This window comes from Talpa europaea (genome assembly GCF_964194135.1).
Source record: "Talpa europaea genome assembly, chromosome: 11".
Classification (NCBI taxonomy): Eukaryota; Metazoa; Chordata; class Mammalia; order Eulipotyphla; family Talpidae; genus Talpa; species Talpa europaea.
Window position 1 is genome coordinate 67,218,003 of NC_140078.1, and position 26,374 is coordinate 67,244,376.

At 40.6% G+C, this 26,374-nt stretch overlaps 1 protein-coding gene across 1 annotated transcript in view; it reads right to left on the reverse strand.

Moving 5' to 3' along the window:
- CACNA2D3 (calcium voltage-gated channel auxiliary subunit alpha2delta 3) overlaps positions 1–26,374 on the reverse strand; it is a gene marked incomplete at both ends in the record, with an annotated part of 806,408 nt that overhangs the window by 497,895 nt on the left and 282,139 nt on the right. The window contains one exon of the mRNA XM_084248330.1: positions 7,283–7,445. Coding sequence (XP_084104456.1) covers positions 7,283–7,445 — 163 coding nt within the window. The remainder of the gene's footprint in view (positions 1–7,282; positions 7,446–26,374) is intronic.

Genomic DNA, 26,374 nt, shown 5'->3' on the forward strand with positions numbered 1-26,374 from the left:
AACAGACAGATGATTCCTCGGACGGGGCAACTGTGGTTATGGGTTGGACCCTTTCCCTGGACCTGATTTCATTTCAAAGTTTGGGTCCCCTGTGCAGGTGAGACTTACAGCCCAGGCTAGTCTGACCTTCTGGGGAAGTCTAGAAAATGAAGTGGTGGTCTAGGTCACGGCCTTGCCTCCTCTGTGGGGCTGCCCACCTCTCACCACCACCCTCATGACCAGTGCAAGAAGAGAAATTTAGATAGAACTCCATCACCTTTCTCTTCTCTTTGTGTGAGGTAGAAAGGTTGGTGGTGGTGTTAAGTTGTAATCCTCATTCACTCACCTTGCAACAAGCATTTATTGGGCACCTACGATGTGCTAGGTACCAAACTGGGGCTGGGAAATCCTAGGAAAAGAAAACAGATAAGGCCCCTTTCCTCCCCTTGGGGAGCTGCCATTCTCACTGAGCTTGCTCTCTGGGTGCCAGGCCCTCCCCGTAGCCATCTGGTCACGCACCTTCCCATCTCTGCGTTCTGAGCCCTGGACTCCTACTCTCCCTTCTCCTACAGTGCGGGTGAGCCCAGATTTTCACCTCAGTCCTCTTTCTGACAAAGCTATCAACCATATTTTATTTTATTTTTTATTTTTTAAAGATGTATTTATTTATGCATACAAGAACTGGGGTATAGGCCAGAGGGATGGGGGTGAGAGGATTCACCAGAAACAGAGTGGGAAACAGAAAGGCAGATCCACTAAAATACACTGCTGAGGAAGCATCGGGCGAGGCAGGAGAGGTCTGCTGTGCCATGTGGGTCTCCTCCCTGGCTGAGTATAGAACTTGTGCTGCAGTGGCTGGAGATAGCTTCATAGGTTGCATCTTAACCCCTTGCGCCACCAGGGAGGCCCCTGTCAACCATATTTTATTGGCATTGTCCATGATCTTCTGATGGCCTTACAGCCTCTCACCACCCAGACAGCCCCACCAGGCCCCTGGCTACTCTCTGATCCTCATAGAAGAGCAACTGCCGCTGTTGTGGGCCAGTCCACAGCCCCACTCCACAGCCCCTTGGACACCACCCTGTGCTCTTCTAGTCCAGCCCCGAGCTCCCCCACCTCAATACCTGCACCTTCTGCTGGATATTCTTCACCCCACCACCCCTTGCCTGACAAGCTCTTTCCTATGCTTTTCCTCTCAGGAGGAGTCTTTCTTCAAGTTCCAGGACTAGATCAGTTCCCTCGCTGCATGGCCCTTAGCACAGCACCGATGCTGCCATGGTGATGCCTTTTACCCAATCACTATGTGTTCAGCATCTGCCCTCCCCACTGCTCAGGGACAGGTCTGTCTCGGTCATGAGCATCCTCTAGAGTTTGTTGTGGTCAACATTTGAGTAAGGAGGGAGGGAAGGAGATAAGGAGGGAGGGAGAGCAGAATATTTTACTGAGGCATATTTTGTTTGTTCTTCCTACCTCTTTTCCCATTGCTTCAAGGATATTTGCAGGGCTGATATGCAGAAGTTACATGAGTCAGCAGCTCTCCCCAATTCATGTGAGAAACTCAACTTATGAAGTTATATGACTGGGTGTCATGGAAGGAATAGGAGAAAGGACCAGAAAGCAACATCTGGAAAAGGGCCTGGGGTCTCCCTGCAGTGAGGTCACAGCCTCTACTCCCTGGCCATGCTCAGGGAGAGGTGAAGCTTCAGAAGGGAAGCTGAGGAAGGACCCAAGAGGGTGGACCTCCTGGTCTGGGTTTCTCAGCCTGCACAAAGATCCCCATATATCAAGATGGCCCAGAAATAACTGAGCCCCAGCAATGGGGAATCCTGCAGAACCATGTCCCTATTTTTTCAGAGTTCACACCCACAGAGACATCATTAGAAACATTCCTGGGCCTCCCCGGTGGCGCAGCAGTTGAGCGCTGGGCTGTGAAGCTGCCTGCAGGCTTTGCAGCACCAGTTCGATCCCCGGCCGCCAGTGAGGGTCCCACGTGGCAAGCAGCCCTCTCCTGCCGTGCCCGCTGCTCCCCTCAGCAGTGTACTTCGGTCCTTCTGCCTGTTCTGCTCCCTGCTCTGGCTTTGGTGAATTCCCTCACCCTCCCGCACTTCTGACTGTACCCAGTGCTTGTATAAATAAATAAATAAATAAATAAATAAATAAATAAATAAATCTTAAAAAAAAAAAGAAAGAAAGAAACACAAGTCCCACCCTGTAAGGACCTTCCAACCCTGTGACCTGCAGTACGTCATCTAGCTTTTCAACCTCTAATTTCTTCATCTGGAAAAGAGAGGTGAGAGCACACAGCCTGACCGTCTCCCTTGTGGGGCTACAGAGGAAAGAGAATGAAGCAAAGGTGGTAAAATTGTACAGATGTTTAAACCCATTAACTGATAAAATTAGCATTTTCTTTCTTCCAGCCTAAAACTACTAAAAGGAAGCTATTATCTTTGCTTCTCTTCAGCTTGGGTTTGAAAAACTCACATGCTACAGGCTCCACCCTCCCCCCACCCCAGTCTAATTACAAAACCATTTGTATTTAATGCTATCTATGAGCACATTTCTAAGCTATCATTGTTTTTATTCTATTTTATTTGCTGCTTCATGGTTATTGCAGAATGACAGGGAGAAGGAAGATGCAAAGCAAATAGAGCAAGGAAGAAGGGGGAAACCTCAGGATAGTAGTCAGAAACAGAACAACATGATCATAAAGGTGCCCATCCGTGGTCTTCAACCACCACATGAGAAGATATAAGCAGTGACTTAGAGTCTAAACATTATTCTATTTCCAGTTCTTCGGTTTGGAGTACTTTAAAACAAACATCTTTGAGAGCCAAATGACTGCCTTTTCCCTTATAGATGCCCTTGTGAAACACAGCTCACAGACCAGCAGGCCCTGGGTGGGCAAGTGATGAGAGGACACTCATCCTGCCTCTACCGGCTGCGGGGCCTATGACCCACTGTTACTCCCTCTGATTTCAAGTTCCTCCTCCCTGAACCATAATTGCCTGTAAGAATGACAAACTGGTATGGTCACAATAACAGTAGGTTGTGCTGGCATCTGCCAAGAACCAGCTTCTGGCAGAGGCCGCATGCTTTACCTGTGCCCCCCACTGCAACTCCAGGACACAGTCACATGTTCCCTCCAGCAGGAAACAAGAGCCAAAGGCAGCAGGCAAGCTGCAAAGACACGTGCAGCCCACACAAACATCATCCTGGCAGTGCTCACAGTGACCCCCAGGTCAGGGCTGCCCCATTTTATGGCTAAGGATACCAAGGATTGGAGGGGAGGAGAAACTTGCCCAAGTTGTGTATTGGGTGGCCAAGAAGCTCCAGGCTTCTTTGAAGCATTTCATCCTCTCCACAACCCTGAAGCAGGTCATGGGATATATCTCCAATTTATGGGAGAGGAAAGTGAAGCACGGACATTTTATGTCACCCATGGAGCCAGGAGGCACACCATGATGTCACTACACAGGCCCTGGTTGTCCCTCTGGGTCCTGGCTCCCTTCCTCCCCACCATTTCCCAAGACACATTCTCTAGCTTTCTCGAGTCACTCAGTCCGCTGGGTATATTTCTGTCGCTTGCAGACACCATGGCAACACCAGAGTCCTGGGCTCCCAGGCCAGGAGGCAAACTCTGGGTGCCCCCACCTCATCCCACATCTGTGGAAAACCTAATATGTAGAGAGCATGGCACACAGGGAAAAGGGTGGCACCAGGCTGAATCAGCAGGATCCCTTACCCTCAGAGAACTCCAAGTGAGAAGGAAAACATGTCTGCATTGCACTTCTGGAACAAAGTGATGCTAGAACAAAACAATGCTGGAACAAAGGGATAAAGCAAAGTCACTTACATAACAAAAGAGTGAAGGAATTAAAGAAATTGCAATGAGCTAGTTTTTAAGAATGAGCATTTGGATAAGCAGGAAAGGGGGAGGCGGGGAGAATAGGAATGGAGCGAAACAAGATAAAATGGAAAGAGAAAAGTACACTGTGAACAGAAGGGGAGTCTCAGCTGGGTGGAAAGGGGAAAAATGGGAATTAAGGGGTAAGCTGAGAATACAGTGTGTTTTTTTTTTTCTTTTACACACACATGTGCAAACACACATACATAGATATATAATCTACATACATATGTCTATCATATATATAACATGTGTTGGTGTGTATGTGCATATGTATCTGTGAATATGTAAATTTTACGCCACGACAGCCTGCAAAGTATTTAAAAAGGAGTTCCAACTTTATCTGAAACCACTGTCAGATCATCAACAGTCTCATCCTGCCCCATGCTTTACTCACAGAGGAAGTCTTCCAAGAAGCCTCGCAGATCAGAAGACTCAGGCTGGGGATGCCCCAGCGGCCACTCAGCAAACATCTGTTGAAGAGGCTTCAGGAAGAAACTACAGCATCAGGCACCTGAGACAGTTCTGGGGCCAGTAAGACAGCTTTCCTGCATGCCACCAACTCTAAAGCCTCAGCCTCTTTCAGGCCCACAGGAGGATATCTTGGGCATAGAGGTAAGTGCCAACTTCACTGAAGAGCCAGGTTGCATGGCCTGGCAAAGGGGATAAAGAGCAAATTACAGGAAACAGGTAGATTTTATCAGCCAGTTTCACTCCCCTCTAGATTCTGCCCTAGAGATCAGCATACAGCAGCGCCTGAACAAGAAACAAACCAGTCTGCTATGTACCCACAGGGTCCTAGCTGCCAGGGGAGGAGGACCCTGTACTGGCTTCCTCTGATGGGGTAAGATTTCTACCCTAGGAATGTCACAGCCAGTGACCAAGCTCTGAGCATGTGTTTTGAATACATGTCATCAATAACTAGATCTGGGCTAGAGACTGCAGCTTGAAAAGAAAAAAGACTTTTGGGGGTTGGTTTGAATTAGGTAGAATGGAGACAGGAATTCTCGCCCCACTCCCATTTCCATCCCTCCCCCAACTTGGGCAGCTACTTGCTGCTTGGCAAAGACAAGATACAAAGCCTGGTTGACCTTGGTCTGCAACCCCGCAGCCTGGTTGGAAGATGACTGAGTGTGGGTTGGGTGGTAGGTAGACCCCAAAGTGCTGCTGAGGATGACTTTAATGCCATCCTTTACCTCCACAGCGTATGTGTCTGACAATCTGTTAGGATTCTGCCTAGCCAGCCTGGCAGACACAATTTTACAGCATGAGTGATCAATGGCAGTCCTGGTCCCTTATGTGTTCCTCCATTAAAAGGTACAATTATGCCTTTAAAGTTCAAGGTGCAATTAAATCTCTATAATGGTGGTAATGGCTCAGGCAACCTTGAAGCAGCTGCCATATTTTAAAAGATCATTCTGAATTGTTTTATGTCTGAAATTACTCTGTTAAAATCTTGTTAATTCTTCATCTTTAGTTGAGAATGTATTTAATGCTGAGGGGTGGCTCTCTTCCGGCCATATGCCCCAGGGGTTCCTTCCTCAGCCGACAAGATGGGCTAAACTTCACCAGAAGAAGCTGGGCTTAGCCCTCTAAAGCCTGGTGCCATTTGTCCTCTGAGGAAGAGTCTACAGTGAAGATTAGGTCATAAGACACAGCTCATGGCAGTGCAGAGTCTGAGGTAGATGGTTCAGAATGACATCACCTTCAAAGGGAGAAAGAAAAACAGACAAGTATGTGGCTCCCCACCTTAGTGAGTGGACAGACCCACTCCCTGATGCTCTCCTGCTGCTGGCCTCCCATCACTGTGACTTGCAGAGGGCACAGGGTGTCCTGATACCTCATCCCCTGCCTGTTCCCAAGTAAATGTAAGCCACTGAAGAGGTGGATGCATCTAATTCACCATGGAGTCCTGGAGAGTGGTCAGGACAAAAAATGAATGGGCCCTGCCTCCACTGGATAGTGAGAGCAGATAACAGGTAAATGAGGAGAGGAGACGTTCAGGATCCAGTCACAAAAGTCAGGCATAAGAAAAATGTTTCAGAGACAGTGAGTCAGAAGCTCTTTAATGATTGGCCAAGCTCTCTAGCTTGCTCACCAACGAACTAGAACAATTTAGAAGGACAATTAATGTAAGATATGATTTCCCAACAGTAATGATGATAGCTAAAAGGCACCGAACACCTTCTGCGAGTGATAATTTTGCTACACATGCCTCATTTTATATACTGATAACACCAAGGAAGACAGTGTCCTCTCTATATTACAAAAAGGGAAACTGAGGCTCAGGGAGGCACATTTACTTGCTTAGGATCACAAGGCCAACAAGGGGAAAGGCAGGATTCAAACCCGGAGCCCTTGCTCTTCACCACTGAACTCTTGTCAATGATGCTGACACGGGGTGGAAGGTGGGGTGAAAGAAACTGGTCCCAATATTTTTGTAATCTTGATGGCAGAAAATAGGGCAGGTTCTTACTTTGAAAATGTCTTATTTATTTTTCTGGGAGAATGGCTATTTGTTTAGGAGTGTTCCTAGTACAAAATCTACCTAAAATGGTGAAGATGAGAACATCCTTAACTTAAATCCTTCATAAATATCATCTATTTAGTGATGATACTACCCTATCTCACAGCTACCCCATGAGGTAGACACCGTTATTATCCACATCCTAGAGATATGGAAATGAAGTTTTAAAGAAATGAGGTTGTGCACCCAAGCTTACCACCAGTAAGAAATGGAATGCCAGCACCATGGCCCTGGCTACTATAATCCCAACTCAAATGGGCAGATGGGAATTTTGGGGAAAGAGATCTAGAGCCAATGTGAAGACTGGATTTGAGGAACACAAGTCTGAAGGCAGGAAGTCCCAATAAGGTCTGTGCTGCTTTGGACTCTCACAATCCCAAGTTCCCAAGCCCTTAAATATCATTACAAGAAGTGAAGAAAGAAGAGAGATGGATGACATCAGCGGTTGGTGAACAACAGCTGGCAGTTCAAATCCAGTCATCTGTTTTTACAGATTAAAAGTTTCACTGGAACACAGACATTTCTGCTGATTTACATATCATCTCTGGCTGTGTCTGTGCCAGAACAGCAGAGCTGAGTAGTTGCAAGAGAGACTGTGTGGCCCACAAAGCCAAAACTTACTATCTGGCACTTCACAGAAAATATTTGTGGACCCCTAGACCAGATGTTAGAGACCTTGATGCAAACACCACCTGGGGAAACAGCAAGCCCAGAATCTCCAAGGCAGAGCAGGCACGCAATGCACGTGTTAGTTGAGGCTGACACACCCTACTTGGGATTGCATTCCAAAATACAATATCCAAAAGCAGCACCTCGACACCTCAACTCCCTACACACCACCCTCTAAAAGGAGCAACAATGGTGAGTCTTACCTTTGTTGTACATGTTTGTTGGCACTTGGACATCACTCAGACTGATGTTCACAGGCAAATTATTAAAGTGGTCATTTGGGGCCAAGATGAATTCCTTCCCCAGCTCCAAAAAATTCCCATCTTTGTCCCTTTCATTTATCAGCACAGCATTGAAGTATTCATACTGAAAGAGAAAATCAAAAAACAACATGAGGGTTCTGAGCTCAGGCAGCTCTGTCCACAGGCTATGGCTGTCTCTTATACTTGTACACACTGCATTGGTCATGTAATCACTGTAAGTTTTTTTGTACAGTTTATGACTATTTTTGCACAGGTATCATAGTGTTATACATTTGCCAATGTCGTTAAATAAAAATTAAATATTTTTTTGAAACTGTAAACAGGAAGGAACTTCACAGTACTTTCTTAAGGGAATATAGAAAAAGCAGATGCAAAATATTTTTAATTCTTTAAATTTTGAAGACAGAACTATAATATAGCTTGCATTTAAGTCAGAGGAGACAGGAAATCAGCAAAAAATAACAAGTGAATATATATCAGTTATTCAAACTTTCTACGGAAAAAATAATAAAGCAGAGTAAACAGGAAGAAGCAGTAGAAAGGCCATATTTTTGTGTTTGGTACTTGGGAAAGTTTTCACTGCTATGGTGGACATAGAGGCTGAATGAGGGGAGAACATGATTTTGTGGGTATCTGGGAGGAAGCATCCCTGGCAGAGGCAACAGCAAGGACAAAGGTATTCAGGCAGGAGTGTGCTGGCATGACTTATAAATGCCTACATCATCATTATGGTTAGCTAACATTTATAGAAAACTTACTCTGTGCTAGAAATTATTCTAAGTGTTTTTCATATATTAACTCAATTATCCTAACAACTCTGTAAAGATTTTATGAGTATTCCCAATTCACAAATACGAAAACCAGTATAGAGAACTTACATAACCAGTCAAAGATCACGTAGTTGATACGTTGAGCCAGAATTCAAACTCTGGCAGTCTGTTGCTGGAGTCTGTGCTTTTATCTACTGTACAGAATTGCAAGATGGGAGATAGAAAGTGTGTTTGGAATCATCTGATCAGGAATTTGAAGCAACCGTTGTTGATATGCTAAGAGCACTAATGTTAAATGTAGAAAACAGATAAGAATAGATGGATAAAAGAAGTAAAGAGATGGATATTTTAAGAAAGAATCCAAATGAAATACTATAAATCAGAAACACCATAGTAGAAATGAAGAATACCTTTGATGGCTCATCAACAGAGACACAGACAAAGAATCAATCAGTGAGCCTGAAACTATGTTAGTAGGAAATTCCCCAACGGAAAAGCAAAGCAAAAGAAATAGAATATTGAAGCACCAATGGGCACTTAGAAAAGTCATGACATATTTAATGGGAATACTAGGAGAAGAAAGAAAGGAAGGAACACAAGGAATATTCAAAGTAATAATGGTTGAGAATTTTGAAAATAGTGACAAACAACAAACAACAGATCTAAGATGCTCAAGGAACACAAATGCATTAATATAAAAATTTAGATATAAGTATATCATATTCAAACTGAAAAAATCAAAGATTTGAAATCAGACAGGGGAAACAAAACCTAACCTAGTAAAAACAAGAATAAGTATTACCTCAGACTTCACTTTGAAAACCAAACAAAAAAGGAGAAAGTGCAATGAAATACGTCAATGATTCAAATAAAAAGCCCACCAACCTACAATTCTGTATATAGAAAAATTGTCCTCCAACGATGAAGGATATCAAACTTTACAAATAAAAATTGAAGGAGTTCATTGTGAGTAGATTTTCCTTGCACAAAAAAAAAAAAGTTAAAACTTTTTTAAAGAGAGGAAAAACAACATAGATTTTTTTAAAAAAAGCCATTCTGATCTACATAAAGATGAGTGGGAATAAATTAAAGTAAAATACAATATCTCTTTTTCTTATCTGACCTGACAGTAATAACAACAAATTATTGGATGATTGTGGTTTATGGATAAATGAAACGAATGACAGCAATGTTATAAGGGGTTGAGGTGGTGAAGAATTGAAATTACTCTATCATAAGGTACATAAATTTCCCATAAAAGTGGACTTGAATTAGTTGTAAATGTGTATTACAAACTATAAGGCAACTACTAAAACAATTTGGAAGGAATTATAATGCATTTGCTAAGAAAGGCAAGAAATTAAGTCATAGAAGGCAGGAAAAAAAGTGGAAGGCAAGGAGGGAGGGAGGGAGGGAAGGGCAAGCAAGGGCAATGGATAGAAGAGTCACAAATAGGGTACACAGCAATCCAACTATATCAATAATTAGTTTAAATGTGAATGGTCAACAAGAGATACACTGGGGGCAGGGGGAAGAAGTAGGATCAAAACAAGGGTGGTGGGAATTGTGTGGGGACTATAATGGAGATGAAAATGCATACATTGTGCAAAAATGAAAAATGATGTAAAAAAAGTCTATAAATAAATTTAAAAAATGTGAATGGTCTAAATAAGTTAATTTAAAAACACAGGCCAATAGAGTGGATAGTACAGAAAAAAGCAGCTAAATATGTTGACTTAAGCAACCCTTTTTAAATAAAGAAAAGTTAAAAGTTAAAGGATAGGAAAGACATACCATGTTAACACTAATCTAAAGAAAATCAGAGTAATTATATTAAATTGGGCCTCCCCTGGTGGCGCAGCGGTTGAGCACTGGGCTGCGAAGCTGCCCGTAGCCTCTGCAGCGCTGGTTCGATCCCCGGCCACCGGCGAGGGTCCCACATGGCGAGGGTCCCACATGGTGCACAGACCTCTCCTGCAGTACCCACTGCTCCCTTCAGCAGTGTATTTCTTCATCAGTCTGCATGTTCTGTTCCCCGCTCTGGCTCTGGTGAATTCTCTCACCCTCCCGTGCTTCTGACTGCGAGTAAGATCTCCCATTAAAAAAAGTTAATAGGGAGGAAAAGCGGCAGGTCCCAGTGAGAACTGGGACATGGAAGATAAACGGGTGACTCCAGCAAACTACCCGAAGAAGAAAGTGGCCATAAAAGAGGACCAGAAGGGAGGGAAGCGCAGAACCCTGCTCTCCTCCCCCGCCCACAGAGGCAGCACTCTCCGACCGGCAGAGAGGAGGAAAACAACAAACCAAAACGGCCAACAAGAACAAACGACGCAGCAAGCGGGACTGTGAGTGGAAAGGAACTATTGCAGCCACCACACCCCGTGAACGGGAGCTGAGGCGAACCCTGCAGGATTCGCCGCGGCGGTGAGCGAACAGCTCCGGGCGCCATTAGAGAAGAACAAAGACCCCGGGAGACTTGGTGCGCTTGAAAAGCAAATGCAGACCTGGATCGCGGCTGCCCAGGTACCGGCACCTGCGACCTAGGCTTGCGGGGAGACGCGCGGAGGTCCTCACTGAGGTGAAGGTCCCTCCCTGAGTAAGCAGGAACCAGGCGCCCAGGCACGGGAGCAGTGCAAAAGGCGCCATTCCCGCGCCACTGAACTGGGCTACAGCCCACGTCCTAGAACTGAGGGCTTTGAACTGAGACCCGGGGCACGAAAATTCGGGGCGTGGGTTCTCCACGACGGTGGGGCACAAGGCAGACACAGCACCCCAAAGCTGTTGAGGTGTACCCTACCATTCCCGCTCTGTTCCCTGTCCCACGGGGTGGGGGGAGGTGAAAAACAGCCCCCCAAGGACAATAGGAGAGATCTCTGGCGCCACCTAGCGACCAGGAAAAAAAAGTCACTAACACCCCATAGAACAGGAAATTTCTTAAGACTGCTTGAAAAGGGCAGAAGGCTTCTGGAGGACCCAGTGGCCAGCCGGGAAGTTAGCCCACGCCAGGCCCCTTCTGACCAGCAGTCTGAGCCCACAGAGGGAGCAGGCACCCACGTCCGGGGCAGACAGGGTGCGCAGAAGAGTGTGCCTGAAACCGGAGGTGCAGGGACTGCATCCCGCTTCGCCATTTTAGAACAGGGACATTTCTTCAGTAAAAACTGCCTAAAACCAGCAGAAAGCTCCCCCAGAATACAGAGATGGCTCCTGGAAGAGCCAGAGGGGAGCGGAGAAGTTCACCCAAGATGCCAGTCAGTCCGAGCAACACAGTGTCCCAACACATACGACAAATTAGAAAACAGACAGTAGGAAGTAGAAGAACCGCACGCAACCTAACAACTCCTCAGGAAAGAAGCACACCACAAAAAGAAAACCATTCCCCAGATTGCAACGACAGCAACTTGGAAGAACTTCTGAGCCTTCCAGAAAGAGAATTTAAAATTGCCATGATTAAAAAAGTGATAGATCAGAAGAAGGAAATTGAGTCCCTAAAGAGGGAAGTAAAAGAAATGCAGGAGATCAAAGAATTAATGGAGGAACTAAAGAACTCTGGGAAAAGCAATGAAAGCAGAATAGGTGAAATGGAAGAGCGAATAAGTACTCTTGAAGACACAGAAATAAAAAGAACCAAAACAGAAAAGGAAAGAGAAGTACGAAGGAAAAAGAATGAAGAAAGACTTCGGGAACTATCTGACTCCATGAGGAAAGGAAATATAAGAGTTATAGGAATTCCAGAAGGAGAGGAGAGAGATGTAGGAACAGAGAAAATATTCATGGATATAATTGAAGAGAACTTCCCAAATGCGAAGAAGGAGCTGAAAATTGATATACAAGAAGCAAGAAGAACACCAAACTTCCACGACGAAAGGAAAAACACAGCAAGACACATAATAGTAAAGCTCCCAAGAATCCAGGACAAGGAAAAAATAATGAAGCTGACAAGAGGGAAGAAACAGATAACATTCAAAGGAAAACCAATCAGGCTGACATCAGACTTCTCTGAAGAAACACTACGGGCAAGGAGAGAGTGGAGGGACATAGTCAACAGACTCCAAGAAAACAGATGCCAACCAAGAATACTCTATCCTGCAAAGCTCTCTTTCCTCCATGAAGAAAGAATATGGACCTTCCCAGACAAAGAGAAACTCCAGAATTTCATTACGACTAAAGCCCCACTCCAAAAAATACTACAAGGAATCCTAAAGCCAGAACCTCAGAGGGACGAATAACAACGAAAGAAGACCAAAAAAAAAAAAAAAATTATTAAAAGAATAAATAAATAAAATCAAAGGAAAGACAAACATAATGGCAAATACAGATGGTAACATATCAATATTAACTCTAAATGTAAATGGACTAAACTCTTCAATAAAAAGACACAGAGTTGCAGCCTGGATTAAGAAACAAAACCCAACCTTTTGCTGTCTCCAGGAAACACATTTAGCTATAAAAGATAAAAATAGGATCAAAGTCAAAGGATGGAAAACAATCCTACAAGCAAATGGGCCAAAAAAGAAAGCAGGAACAGCTATACTTAGATAAAACAGACTTCAAACTCAAAAAAATAAAAAGAGACCCCAATGGTCACTACATTATGATTAAGGGGACAATACTTCAAGAAGAAATAACACTCATTAACATATACTCACCAAACGAAAGAGCACCAAAATATATCAGACAACTGTTGTCCTCTCAGAAAACAGACATCAGAGAAAACACATACGTAGTGGGAGACTTCAACACACCACTATCAACAATGGATAGATCAACAAGACAAAAAATAAGTAAAGAAACTAAAGCTCTAAATAAGGACCTAGAGCATTTGGGCTTAACAGACATCTATAGAACACTAAACCCAAAAAAAACGGAGTACACATTTTTCTCAAGCGCACACGGATCATTCTCCAGGATCGATCACATACTGGGGCACAAGACAAACATCAACAGATACACCAAGATTGAAATCATACCAACCATCTTTTCTGACCACGAAGGCATCAAACTAGAAATAAATCATAAAAAGAAGGCAAGGAACTATCCTACCTCATGGAGATTAAAAGCCACACTACTGGAAGACCACTGGACTAACGAGGAGATCAAAGAAGAAATTAAAAAGTTCTTTGAATTGAATGACAAGGAGGACACCAATATCCTAAATGTATGGGATGCAGCAAAAGCAGTAATAAGAGGAAAATATATAGCAATAGAAGCTCACATCAAAAAACAAGAAAGAACTCAAAGAAACAACCTAATCTCGAAGCTCAAAGATCTAGAAAAAGAACAACAAAAAAACCCCAAAACCAGTAGAAGAAAAGAAATAATAAAAACCAAAGCAGAAATAAATGAAATTGAAACTAAAAAAACAATCCAAAAGATCAATGAAACCAAGAGCTGGTTCTTTGAAAAAATAAATAAAATAGACAAACCTCTAGCCAGGCTCACAAAGGAAAAAAGGGAGAAAGCACAAATACACAGGATCATCAATGAAAGAGGAGAAATCACAACGGACACAGCAGAAATCAAAAGAATAATCAGTAACTACTATGAACAGTTATATGGAAACAAGTTCAACAATCTAGAGGAGATGGACAAATTTCTACAACTCTACAATCACCCAAAGCTAGATAAAGAAGAAATAGAACACCTAAACAGACCAATTACAAGCAGCGAAATTGAAATGGTAATCAAAAACCTCCCCAAAAACAAAAGCCCAGGACCTGATGGATTTACAAATGAATTCTACCAAGCATTCAGAGACGAATTAGTACCTATCCTTCACAAACTCTTCCAAAAAATTGAGAAGGAAGGGACAATACCAAACACGTTCTATGAAGCCAATATTACACTAATACCAAAACCGAATAAGGACAACACAAAAAAGGAAAACTATAGGCCAATCTCCCTAATGAACACTGATGCAAAAATCCTCAATAAAATTTTAGCTATCAGAATCCAACAATGTATCCATAAGATAATTCACCACGACCAAGTTGGATTCATTCCAGGGGCACAAGGATGGTTTAACATCCGAAAATCAATCAACGTTATCCAACACATCAACAAAAAGAAATATAAAAACCATATGATAATATCAATAGACGCTGAGAAAGCTTTCGACAAAGTGCAACACCCATTCATGATAAAAGCCCTTGAAATTCTTGGGATACAAGGAACATACCTCAACATCATAAAGGCCATCTATGACAAGCCAACAGCCAGTATCATTCTCAATGGTGAAAAGCTGAAAGCAATTCCATTAAGATCTGGAACAAGACAAGGATGTCCACTCTCACCACTGCTTTTCAATATAATACTGGAAGTCCTAGCCAGAGCAATAAGACAAGAGAAAGACATCCAAGGAATCCAAATAGGAAAAGAAGAAGTCAAACTATCACTATTTGCAGATGATATGATAATATACATAGAGAACACCAAAATCTCCACAGAAAAACTAATTCAACTCATCAATCAATTCAGTAAAGTGGCAGGATACAAAATCAACACGCAAAAGTCAGTAGCCTTCCTATACACAAACAATAAATCTGAAGAAGAAGAAATCAAAAAAACCATCCCTTTTATTATCGAAACAAAAAAAATCAAATATTTGGGAATAAATCTAACAAAAGAGGTAAAGGACCTATACAAAGAAAACTATAAAACACTGTTAAAAGAAATAGAAGAAGACACAAAGAAATGGAAAGACATCCCCTGCTCATGGATTGGAAGAATAAACATTATTAAAATGGCCATCCTACCAAAAGCAATATACAGATTCAATGCTATTCCAATCAAAATCTCAATGGCATTCTTCAAAGAAATAGAACAATTATTGATGAAATTCATATGGAATCACCAAAAACCCCGAATAGCCAAAGCTCTACTGAAAAAAAAAAGAAGGAAATGGAGGCATCACACTCCCAGACTTCAAACTCTACTACAAAGCCATAATTATCAAAACCGCATGGTATTGGAACAAGAACAGACATACAGACCAATGGAATCGAATAGAAAATCCAGAAATAAACCCACAGATTTATGGTCAACTAATCTTTGACAAAGGAGCAAAGACTATGCATTGGAGCAAAGAAAGTTTGTTCAATAAATGGTGCTGGGAAAACTGTGTCGCTACATGCAAAAGAATGAAGCTTGACCACTACCTCACACCATACACAAAAATCAACTCAAAATGGATTAAAGAACTAGACATAAGACCTGAAACCATAAAATACATAGAAGGAAATATAGGCAAAACACTACGGGATTTGCACATCAAAGACATCTTTACAGACACATCACCCAAAGCAGTGATAGTGAAGACAAAGATAAACAGCTGGGACTACATCAAATTAAAGAGCTTCTGCACAGCAAAAGAGACAATAACAAAAACAAAGAGAAACCCCACCAACTAGGAGAATATTTTTGCACTCAACACTAATGATAAAGGACTGATCACAAAAATCTGCAAAGAGCTGATGAGACTCAGCAACAACAAAGAAAATTATCCAGTCAAAAAATGGGCAGAAGAGCTAAAAAGAAACTTCTCTGAAGAGGAAATGCAAATGGCCAACAGACATATGAAAAAATGTTCAACATCACTTGTAATCAGGAAAATGCAAATCAAAACTACCATGAGATACCATCTCACACCAGTGAGAATGGCACATATTAAAAAAACTAGGAACAACAAATGTTGGCGAGGGTGTGGAGAAAAAGGAACTCTTCTGCACTGTTGGTGGGAGTGCAAACTGGTCCAACCACTATGGAGAGCTATGTGGAGATTTCTGGACCTACTAAACATAGAGCTTCCATATGATCCAGCGATTCCACTCCTAGGTATTTACCCAAAGGACACAGAAACATCAATTCCAAAGAGCACCTGCACCCCTATGTTTATAGCAGCACTGTTTTCAATAGCTAAGCTTTGGAAACAACCCAAATGCCCAAAACTAGATGACTGGATTAAGAAGATGTGGTACATGTACACCATGGAATATTACTCAGCATTCAAAAAAGATAAACACATGCAATTTGCAGCAACATGGATGGCACTGGAAGGGATCATGCTCAGCGAAATAAGCCAAAAAGAAAAAGAAAAATACCAGATGGTCTCACTCATAGCAGGAATCTAGAGAACTTAAATAAGGGACCAGGAAAATGAATATAAGAAAGTGAAAATCAAAATCAACAAAAAACTATGAACCAGAGACACTTTTTGGGGGGTGGGGGGCGGGAGGGGAAGGATTGGGGTCAGAATGGGGCGTTTGCAATTGTATGGGGGAATATAAAAATAAAATTTATTATTTAAAAAATAAGAACAATGATGTAAAATATATTTACAAATAAATAATTTTTAAAAATTAAAAAAAAAAAAGACAGCCTGACAAATTCCAAAACATTTGGAAATTAAACAACACACTTTAAAGAAACACATGGGTCAAATAAAAAGTCTCAAGAGAAAAGTTTAAGTGAAAAAATACAACTTATCAAAATTTGTGAGTTGCAACAAAAACAGTGCTTAAAAGGAAAGTTAGAGAATTGAAATCATGCATTTAAAAAATCCTAAAATTAATCTTCTAAGCTTCTAGTTTAGGAAACGAAAGGGAAAAAAAGAAAGAGCAAATTAATCCCAAAATAAGCAAAAGAAAAGGATTTTTTTTTTTCAGTCAGAAATCAATGAAATTGAAAACAGGAAACCCATAGAGAAAATCAATTTGGTTTTTTAAAAAGACTCATTTCAGTGAGAAGATGTAAAGTAAAATCAGCAAAGGAAAAGACACATTGGGTGAAATCCAGAAGAATCCAGATGCAAGCTTCTAGAGTTCTCTCACATTATGATCAGAGGAGATGCACCTAATTATTCTAGCAATGAGATATTGACAACACATTGGAAAGATTGTCTACCCTAGAGGCTGTTTAAGGACTCAGTGTTAAAGATTTTTAACTCAGTGTTAATGACTGGGGATTGGTCATATAGCAACACTATTTATCAACTTAACCTAGTTGATTTTATAAAATTTCATACCTAACTGCAGAGCACACTTTCTTTTACAGATTAAACAGGGCCATCACATGAGTCTCAATAAATTTAAAATAATGAATATCTGCAGAGTATATGCTCTGATAATGATGGACTAAATTTAGAAATCAATATATGATAGTGATATGAAAATAATGAATCTAAGAAAAAATAATATCTAGTAAAATCCTAATGATTAGATATTTTTTACATCATTTTTCATTTTGACACAATGTATGCATTTTCATGGTGGCTATAGTCCCCAAACAATTCCCATCCCCCCTTGTTTTGATCCTACTCTCTCCTCCCCCTCGCCCCCATAGAGTCTCTCTGGTTTATAGTTGCTGTTTGATTTTGATATTTACTTTATTATAATTAGTCTTTTTCCTGGTCCCTTATTTAGGTTTTCTAAATTCCTGCTATGAGTGAGACAAAAATAATAAAAATAAATAAATAAAAGAAAACAAGAAAGGTCAACCATTCTATAAAAAAAAAATCTAGTGATTAGAAATTGACAATATACTCTTTTATTAAAGTAGAAATGACATAAGAAATTGAAAAATATTTTGAAACAAATGACAAGGAAAAAAATCAGTATTTGTGAACCATAATTAACATGGAATTTAGGTAAAAATTTATAGATTTAGAAGTTTATAATAGAAAAGATGAAAATTTTAAGAGGGATAATCGAAGATACTATCTTAGGGAGACAGAGAAAGAAGAAGAAATGCAACTCAAAGTTAGAAGGAATAAAATAACAGAGATAAAAATAGAAGCCTATAAGATAGAAAATAAGTAACAGAGAAAAAAATCAATGATATCAAAAGTTGGTTCTTTTAAATGATTGATGAAATTGGGCCTCCCTGGTGGCGCAGCATTTGAGCGCTGGGCTGCGAAGCTGCCCACAACCTCTGCAGTGCTGGTTCGATCCCCAGCCACTGGCAAGGATTCCATATGGCGTGATAGACCTCTCCTACATTGCCCGATGCTCCCCTCCACAGTGTACTTTGGTCCTTCTGCCTACTCTGCTCCCCGCTCTGGTGAATTCTCTCACCCTCCCGCGCTTCTGACTGTACCCAGTGCTTGTATAAATAAATAAATCTTGTAAATAAATAAATAAACAGATAAATAAATAAATAAATGATTGATGAAATTAAAATCCCAGTTAGATTGATGGAAAAAAATATGAAAAGCACAAATTGCATCTGAGTCATATACAGTGTTGTAAACCTGTGCATTGTCACCTGACTGAAAATCAAATGCAACAAAAAATTATAATAGCTCTAAAAAAATACAAAAACACAAACACAAACTATTATATCAGTTTTAAAAGAGGAAGCATTATTATAGACCCTAAGGTAAAAGGAAAATGAAATATTACATTCAACTTTATGCTTATATTTAATAATTTGAGCAAAATATGAAATTTGTTGAGAAACAGAAATTAGCAAAGAATTATAAAACATGACTGGCCCTATGTATACCAAAGAAATTGAGTTCACAATTACTAGTCATGCTAACATAAACAATCCCAAGTGCAAATTCCTTAATTTACAACTTCTATTAAAAACTATTTTATGTAAACTATTTCACAAAATTAGAGGGGATACATCTCAACTTATTTAAGGAAGGCAGTAGAGACCCAGATGACCAAACCAAACAAGAGCATTTAAAACTAAAAGCACATTTTTAATATGTGCCATTCTCACTGGTGTAAGATGGTATCTCATTGTGGTTTTGATTTGCATTTCCCTGATTACAAGTAATGTTGAACATTTTTTCATATGCCTGTTGGCCATTTGCAGCCACTTGCAGCAACATGGATGGAGCTGGAAGGGATCATGCTCAGTGAAATAAGCTAGAAAGAAAAAGAAAAATATTGGATGGTCTCACTTAGAGCAGGAATGTAGAGGATCCAAATAAAGGATCAGGAAAAAAAATAATTATAATAAAGTAAAAATCAAAATAAAATAAATAAAAGTACACACCATTATCCCTCATTAACCTAGATGCAAAAATCTCAACAACTTTTGGAATCAAATCCACCTATAATTAAAAGGATAACACATCACATCTAAGTTGTATTTACACCAGGAATTCAAAATTGGTTTAATATGGAAAAGTTGATCAATACAGTTTGTCACATTAAGAGAATGAAGAAAAAATTATTTGACTAAGCAGATGCAGAAAAGTCACTTGAAATAATCCGATCTTTGCATTCATAACAATCCTTAGGAAATTAGAAGAAAGATTAATGTCCTTAACCTAATAAATAAGACACTTACAAAATAACTATAGATAGCATTATATTTATGATGAAGCACTGAATGTTTTTCTGCTAACATCAGAAACAAGACAAGGATGTCTAACCACCTCCATTCCACACAACACTGGTGGTCCTGTAAAATGCAGTAAGATAGATGGATGATAGATAAAAAGATAGATAGAAATAGACAGATACATATATATATAGACAGATAGATAGATAGATAGATAGATAGATAGATAGATAGATAGATAGATAGATAGACAGACTGAGATGCCATATGTATCAGAAAAGAAAAATAACTGTACTTGCAGACAACATAATTGTCTACATGGAAAACCCTGAGGAATTTACATGATTTATTATAACTACTGCTTTTAGCAAGGTCACAGGATATTAAGTTCTATATAGAAAAATCAATTATATATCAATATATTAACAAAAACAATTAGAAACTGAAATAAAAGAACAATTATATTTACAATGTTTTAAATACATTAAATACTTAAGCATATTTTTTTTTTAATTTGTGCAATATCTGCTTACCAGGAGTGACAATTGAGAAATAAAGACAGTTTAAATAATTGGGCTAAGAACTGGAAAACTCAGTATTAAGATGCTAATCTTCCCAAATTAATCTATAAATATGATGAAATTCCAATAAAAATTTCCACTGGCTTTTTGTAAGAATTACAATTTTATGTAAACATGAAAGAGACTAAGAATATCCGAAACAATTTTAAGAAAGAAAAAGTGTAAGTAGTCACATTTCCTTATTTTAAGTCTGACTATAAACCAATTTAATCAATACAGTGCAGTACTGGCATTAGAACAGACAAATGATCAATAGAACAGAAGAAAGTCCAGAAATAAAGCTACACATACACAAGCAAGTGGTTTTCAATAGAAGCGCCTAGATAAGTGAATGGGGAAAGTATTTGCAACAAATTGAACTGGAACAAAAGATCTTATGAAAATATCCACAACCCCTAACTGACATCATACACGTATTAAATCAAGAAAGATGATAGACTTCAATGTAAAAGCTAAGTCATTAACATATTTTGTTTAAATGATGAAGCCTTATAGCCTTCATGTGAACAATGATTTCGTAGTACATAAAAACCACTTGCCATTTTAAAAATTGATAATTTGAACTTTATAAAAAACTTGAAATGTCTTATAATCAAATTTACCATTAATAATATAAGAAAGCCACTGTTGAAAATGCATTTATAATACACACATCTTTCAAATGGCTTATACCCAGAATATAAAAAAAAAAAACTATAACTCAACTTAAAATCATCAGTTAAAATATAGGCAAGAGATCTGAACAAATAGATTACAAAGAAGATAGGTAGGTAGGTAGGTAGGTAGGTAGATAGGTAGATAGATAGATAGATAGATAGATAGATAGATAGATAGATAGATAGATAGACAGTTAGACTGAGATGCCATATCTATCAGATAAGAAAAAAACTGTATTTGCAGACAACATAATTGTCTACATGGAAAACCCTGAGGAATTCACATGGTTTATTTTAACTATATGAATGGCTCATAGCCAAAGCAAAAAATGTTCATCATGATTAGACACAAAGGAGGGTCAAAATAAAGTTTCAACTAGATGTAATTTACACCCACTAGAAGAGTTAAAATAACAGTAAAAACTTCTGACAATACTAAATGCTGACAAGGAGTGACCAGAAATCATATACATTGCTCTTGGAAATATGAAATGTTACAAACATTTTGGAAAATCATTTTGCAGTTTCTTGCAAAGTTAAAAACTTTCTGACTCAGCAATTCTCCTGCTAGGTATTTAATCAAGAGAAATGATAATATATAAGCACAAAAATATTTGTGGGAATATTCATGGTAGCCCTAGTTGCAAGAGCCACAAACTAGAAATAACCCAAGTGTCCATCAATAGATGAAAGGCTACGCAAATCGGTGATATATTCATATATTACTTCAACTCAGAAACAAATTATCAATACACTCAAAATATGAATGGGTCTCACACACATTTCAAGTGAAAGAAGATAGACACAAAAGGGACATATGTGTGATCCCATTTATTTGAAGTTCCAAAACAGGTAAAATTATTATTCAATAATGACAGCAAGCAAGAGTTGCTTCTGAGAAGGGTGAGGATCCACTAGAAAAGGACCCAAGGAATGCTCTGTCTTGATGGAGCATGGATTGCTCAGGTGTATTCATTCATCAGTACTCATAGAATTGCATGCTAAAAATAGCATTTTATTATATAGAATTTTATGTTTCAATACAAAAATTAATCACAAAGGATCTTTGATTTTTAAAATTATTAATTCAAAAACTTTATAAAATAAAACTCAACAAATTCCACCCCAACCATCTTTGAAATTACAACTGTGATATGACACCCAGAAACGAAAGAACTCAAACCTTTCTGCTGAAAATATTAAGCAAGGGAGCAACTCAGCCAGTAGAAACACCTTGACCAGCCCATGAACTGCTCATGCCACAGGGGAGACCCCTATCTTCTGCAGGGGTCTGCTTTGCAGAAAATATATCAGCAGGGCTTCCTCCCACAACTCCATGTAAGGTGAGGTCTTTATCTTTCACAGACCCAAATGCTTCACACAGTATTATCACACTTTTAAAAACTCAAGCCTTCAACTCCATTGGTTCATTATAACTGGATGTTAAATTAACAAAACAAAGCCTCGGACTGCTTGGTACATGCCAGTGCAATACTGGTTCCTGCAGAGCTTCTTTGGGGGTGGCTTTGTGACTGCCATTAAACTGAACAATTCCCACATCCCAAATGCAAATGAAAAGATGAAACATAATCAAGATTTTGCTCAATGATGCTCATTATTTACCATGGACAACTGTGTGTTCTACTTTTCCCCCAATTCCATTGGCCTATTCCATACTGATTTTGAAAATGCTGACTTAGTGCAAATAAGAATTATTCCTGTCCTTGGAATTCATTGCTGTAATTATGAAGCTCAGTGGCTTTGTCCATATAATCGAGTGAAAGATATGTTTAGTTCAAGTCACTGCAGTATATCTGAATCCCTGTCACCCGCAGAGTCAGAGTAAATTATTCTTTTGTGAGTAGATCCAATACTATACTAAGAGTGATGGGAGCATAGAGGAAATTAAGCCAGGGGACAAAATGTTTAGTTTTGTAAGAATCACCAAACTGTCTTCCAAAGTAGCTGTACCACTTTGCCCTCCACCAAGGGATGAGAAATCCAGTTGCTCCACACCCTGTTGGCCTTTGAAGCTGTCAGTGTTCTGGACTTTGACCATTCTTCAAGGGTTGTAGTGCTTCCTGTTTTTATTCACATTGGTGCATCCTTCCACATGCGGTTCTGTATCTTCTTTGGTGAGGTGTCTGTTAAGGTCTTCAGCCAATTTGTTAATGGAGTTGTTAGTTTTCTTGTAACATTTTCTTGTTACAATTTGTTAATGGAGTTGTTAGTTTTCTTGTATATTTCTTGTTACATTTTCTTTTAGTTTTCTTGTATATTTTGGATAACAGTCCTTTATCACATAAGTCTTTTATAAATATTTCCTCTGAGTCTGTGGCTCATCTTCTAACTTTCTTGATACTGCCTTTCTCAGAGCAGAAGTTTTTAAATTAGTAAATCTAGCTTATCAGTTATTCTTTTCACAAATTTTATCTTTGGTGTTACATCTAAAAATGCATCATCAACTCAAAGATCACTTAGGTTTTCTCCTATGTTACCTCTTAGGAGTCTTACATTTTACATTTAGACCTATGATCTGTTTTGAGTTAATTTTTGTGAAAAGTATGTCTGTGTTTAGATTCTTATTTTTCTTTTTCTTTTTTTTTTTTTTAATTTTCTAGAGGCATGTCTTATTTATTTATTTATTTATTTATTATTTGTTTGTTTGTTTTGGTTTATACATGCACTGGGTACAGTCAGAAGCGTGGGAGGGTGAGAGAATTCACCAGAGCCAGAGCAGGGAGCAGAGCAGGCAGAAGGACCGAAGTACACTGCTGAGGGGAGCAGCGGGCGGCAGGAGAGGTCTGCGCGCCATGTGGGACCCTCCTCTGGTGGCCGGGGAGCAGCCGGGGATCGAACCGGCTGCAGAGGCTGCAGGCAGCTTCGCAACCCAGAGCTCAACCGCTGCGCCACCGGGGAGGCCCTTTTTTTTTTTTTTTTTTTTTTGCTTTTGGATGGTCAGTTGTTCCAGCACTATCTTTGTCAAAGATAAGTTGACTGTGTTTTTTTTTGGGGGGTGGGGGGCAGGGGGTCCTATTTTGTTCCATCAATTTATTTATATCTTCTTTTGCCAATACCACCTTGTCTTGATTATTGTAGCTTTGTTGAAAGTCCTCAAGTCAGGTAGTGTCAGTCCTCCAACTGAGAATGTACTATGCACTGTGAATATCTGGGGGTGGGATGTTGGGTGCTCAAATCCAGTTGATCACATAGGTGTCCTCAGCATTTGGCACAGGAGTCACTGTGCAAGTACCTGTGTGATCATTGTATCACACGGGATTAGTTCTACTCTGCAAAAATTGTGTCTTGTTATCCACCGGTATATCCTCAGCCCCAGTGCTTGTTGGTTGATTAACTGACCAAATGACCAATGTCAGAATCCATTAGATCCTCTCTGTTCTGCCTTCCACAGACCTGTCTTCACAGTCAACACAGGCACCAGGGAAAGTTCTCAGCAGGTTAGGAGGATCATGCTGCAGGCAATGTCTCCTATGCCCTGGGGAAAAGGAAGCCATGGGAGGCCAAGGTCATACTACCACACAGCGTATGTAAATCCATAGTGTGTCCTAAGGAAGAAGTGGTGGGGCTGTAGTTCTGTGCTATCACTGATGGAGGCAGAGCACAAGACAGGAGCTCTGGGATCCTCTCACGACCCTGCAGCTGCCCCAAATTGTGTCTGGGCACCACCGGCTGGAGCCCCTCTCCTTCAATGACATTGTCACAGAACTTGGCAGTTCTCAGTTGGCTAGGGGTGGCGCCAGGGAAAACAATCCATTGCCTCATTCCTCAACCAGTTGTAGAATCCCACAGGTCATTGTCTCAGCTGGATTCCTGCACCATGCTGCCACACTTCAGATTCAACAGGAAATGCCCCTGTCAAGCAGCAAGGTTGCAGCTTGTGTGCACTCCGACAGGTCAGTGGTGGCTGTCTATATGCTGAAGTTTCCGAGGCAGTATATACACCAGAGAAACATATGCTCTCTTCTAAATGATGGCCCAGCCTCTCCCACGCCACCCACATCCTTGAAAACTCATCATTCCCTCATTTAGGGATTGGCAAACTGTTTCTGTAAAGAGCCAGATAATAAGTATTTTAGGTTTTGTAGCCGAGACAGTCTCTGTCAAAACATTCAATTGTGCTGTTTTAGCAAAAGTAACCAAATGCAATACATAAACAAATGGGTGTGGCTGTGTTCCAATAAAGCTTTATTTGCAAAAACAGGCAGCTGGTAGTATATGGTCTCAGTGTCCTGGGCTGAGCCCTGCCCTTGCTCCTCCTGTCACTTTCCAGGTAAGAGGCACCTAGTCTCAGAAATCAAGGTGACCTGAGGCAGAGCTTCTCAGTACTGACTGGAGAGCTTTTCAACATCCAGATGACTAAACCAAACCTCAGAACAATTACATCTGAATTCCAAGGCAGTCACTTTTCAGCCTCCCCCAAGGGATTCCAACATACACACTATTTCCAAGGGTGATTTCTGCTTCTTTTTCTCTTGAGGTAAGCTGCATAAAAGAACAAGGCACCACCACAGAGGGTCTGCTTCCTGGGTGGGAAGTATCTGCACCATACATTTTGGCTTTAATTAAATCCTTCCTGGAACATTCTCTAGTTGTTTCGTGTGTGTGTGTGTGTGTGTGTGTGTGTGTGCTGTCTCACCCATCTCAAACTCCCCAGGAGGTGGGCCTATGCTTCTCCCCTCATCTCACCAAATTCAGGGACAACTCCAATTCACAAAATCCAACCTGAGAATTAAGCCCAGAACAGTCAGTAAAGAGAGCCCCACTCGAGAAGTGCACAGGTAGGGCAGGCTGCTCCAGAGAAATGGAATTAGCAAGTGAGCCAGAGACCGGGAAAGAGAATGGAGGCAGATTTATCTCATTTGATTCTAGGACTGGAGAGTCCAAAATCCACGGGGCAAGTTGGCAGACCAGAGGTTCTCCAAGAGCTGGTGTTGCAGTCTTGAGTCCATGTCTCACAGGTAGGCCAGGTAAGTGAGAAACTCAAGCCGTTGACCCTGTTGCAGTCCTGAGAAAAAACTGCTTCCTTCTCGGAGAATCTATTTTTGCTCTTTAGGCCTTCAGCTGAATGGACGAGTGGCCTCTTACTGGGGAGGATGATCCGTTTTACTCAAAGTCTACTGATTGCGAACATTAATCTCATGTAAACAATACCTTCACAGCAACACTGAAACTGGAGTTTGACCAAACAAACAATGGGACACAGTTGACACATAAAATTACCACTAATGGAGACTGTCTACTCTCAGTGAACTGTGGCAGCTGGACTCCCAGCATCTCCTCATCTGTTGCCATCCAGCCAGGCAGCAGCCCGTGTGACACTTCAGAATGGTGACTGGAGGGGCCTACCTGGTGGCACAAGGGGTTAAGTCTCAGCACTATGAAGCTATCGGCAGCCACAGTAGCAGGAGTTCTATCCCCAGCCAGGAAGGTGACCCACACGGCGCAGCAGACCTCTTCTGTCTCGCCTGCTGCTCCCCTCAACAGTGTATTTCAGTAGATCCCCTTGTTCTGTTCCCCACTCTGTCTCTGGTGAATCCTCCCACCACCCCCACCCCGCACCTCTGGCTTGTACCCCAGTTCTCACATGCATAAATAAATACATCTTTAAAACAGAAAAAAGAAAGAAAGATGACTGGATTGGGTCACTTCCCAATGGTTTCCTGTTATCTTAGAATAAATCTTTCCCAGGCTACTGCCCACCAGGCCCAGCAG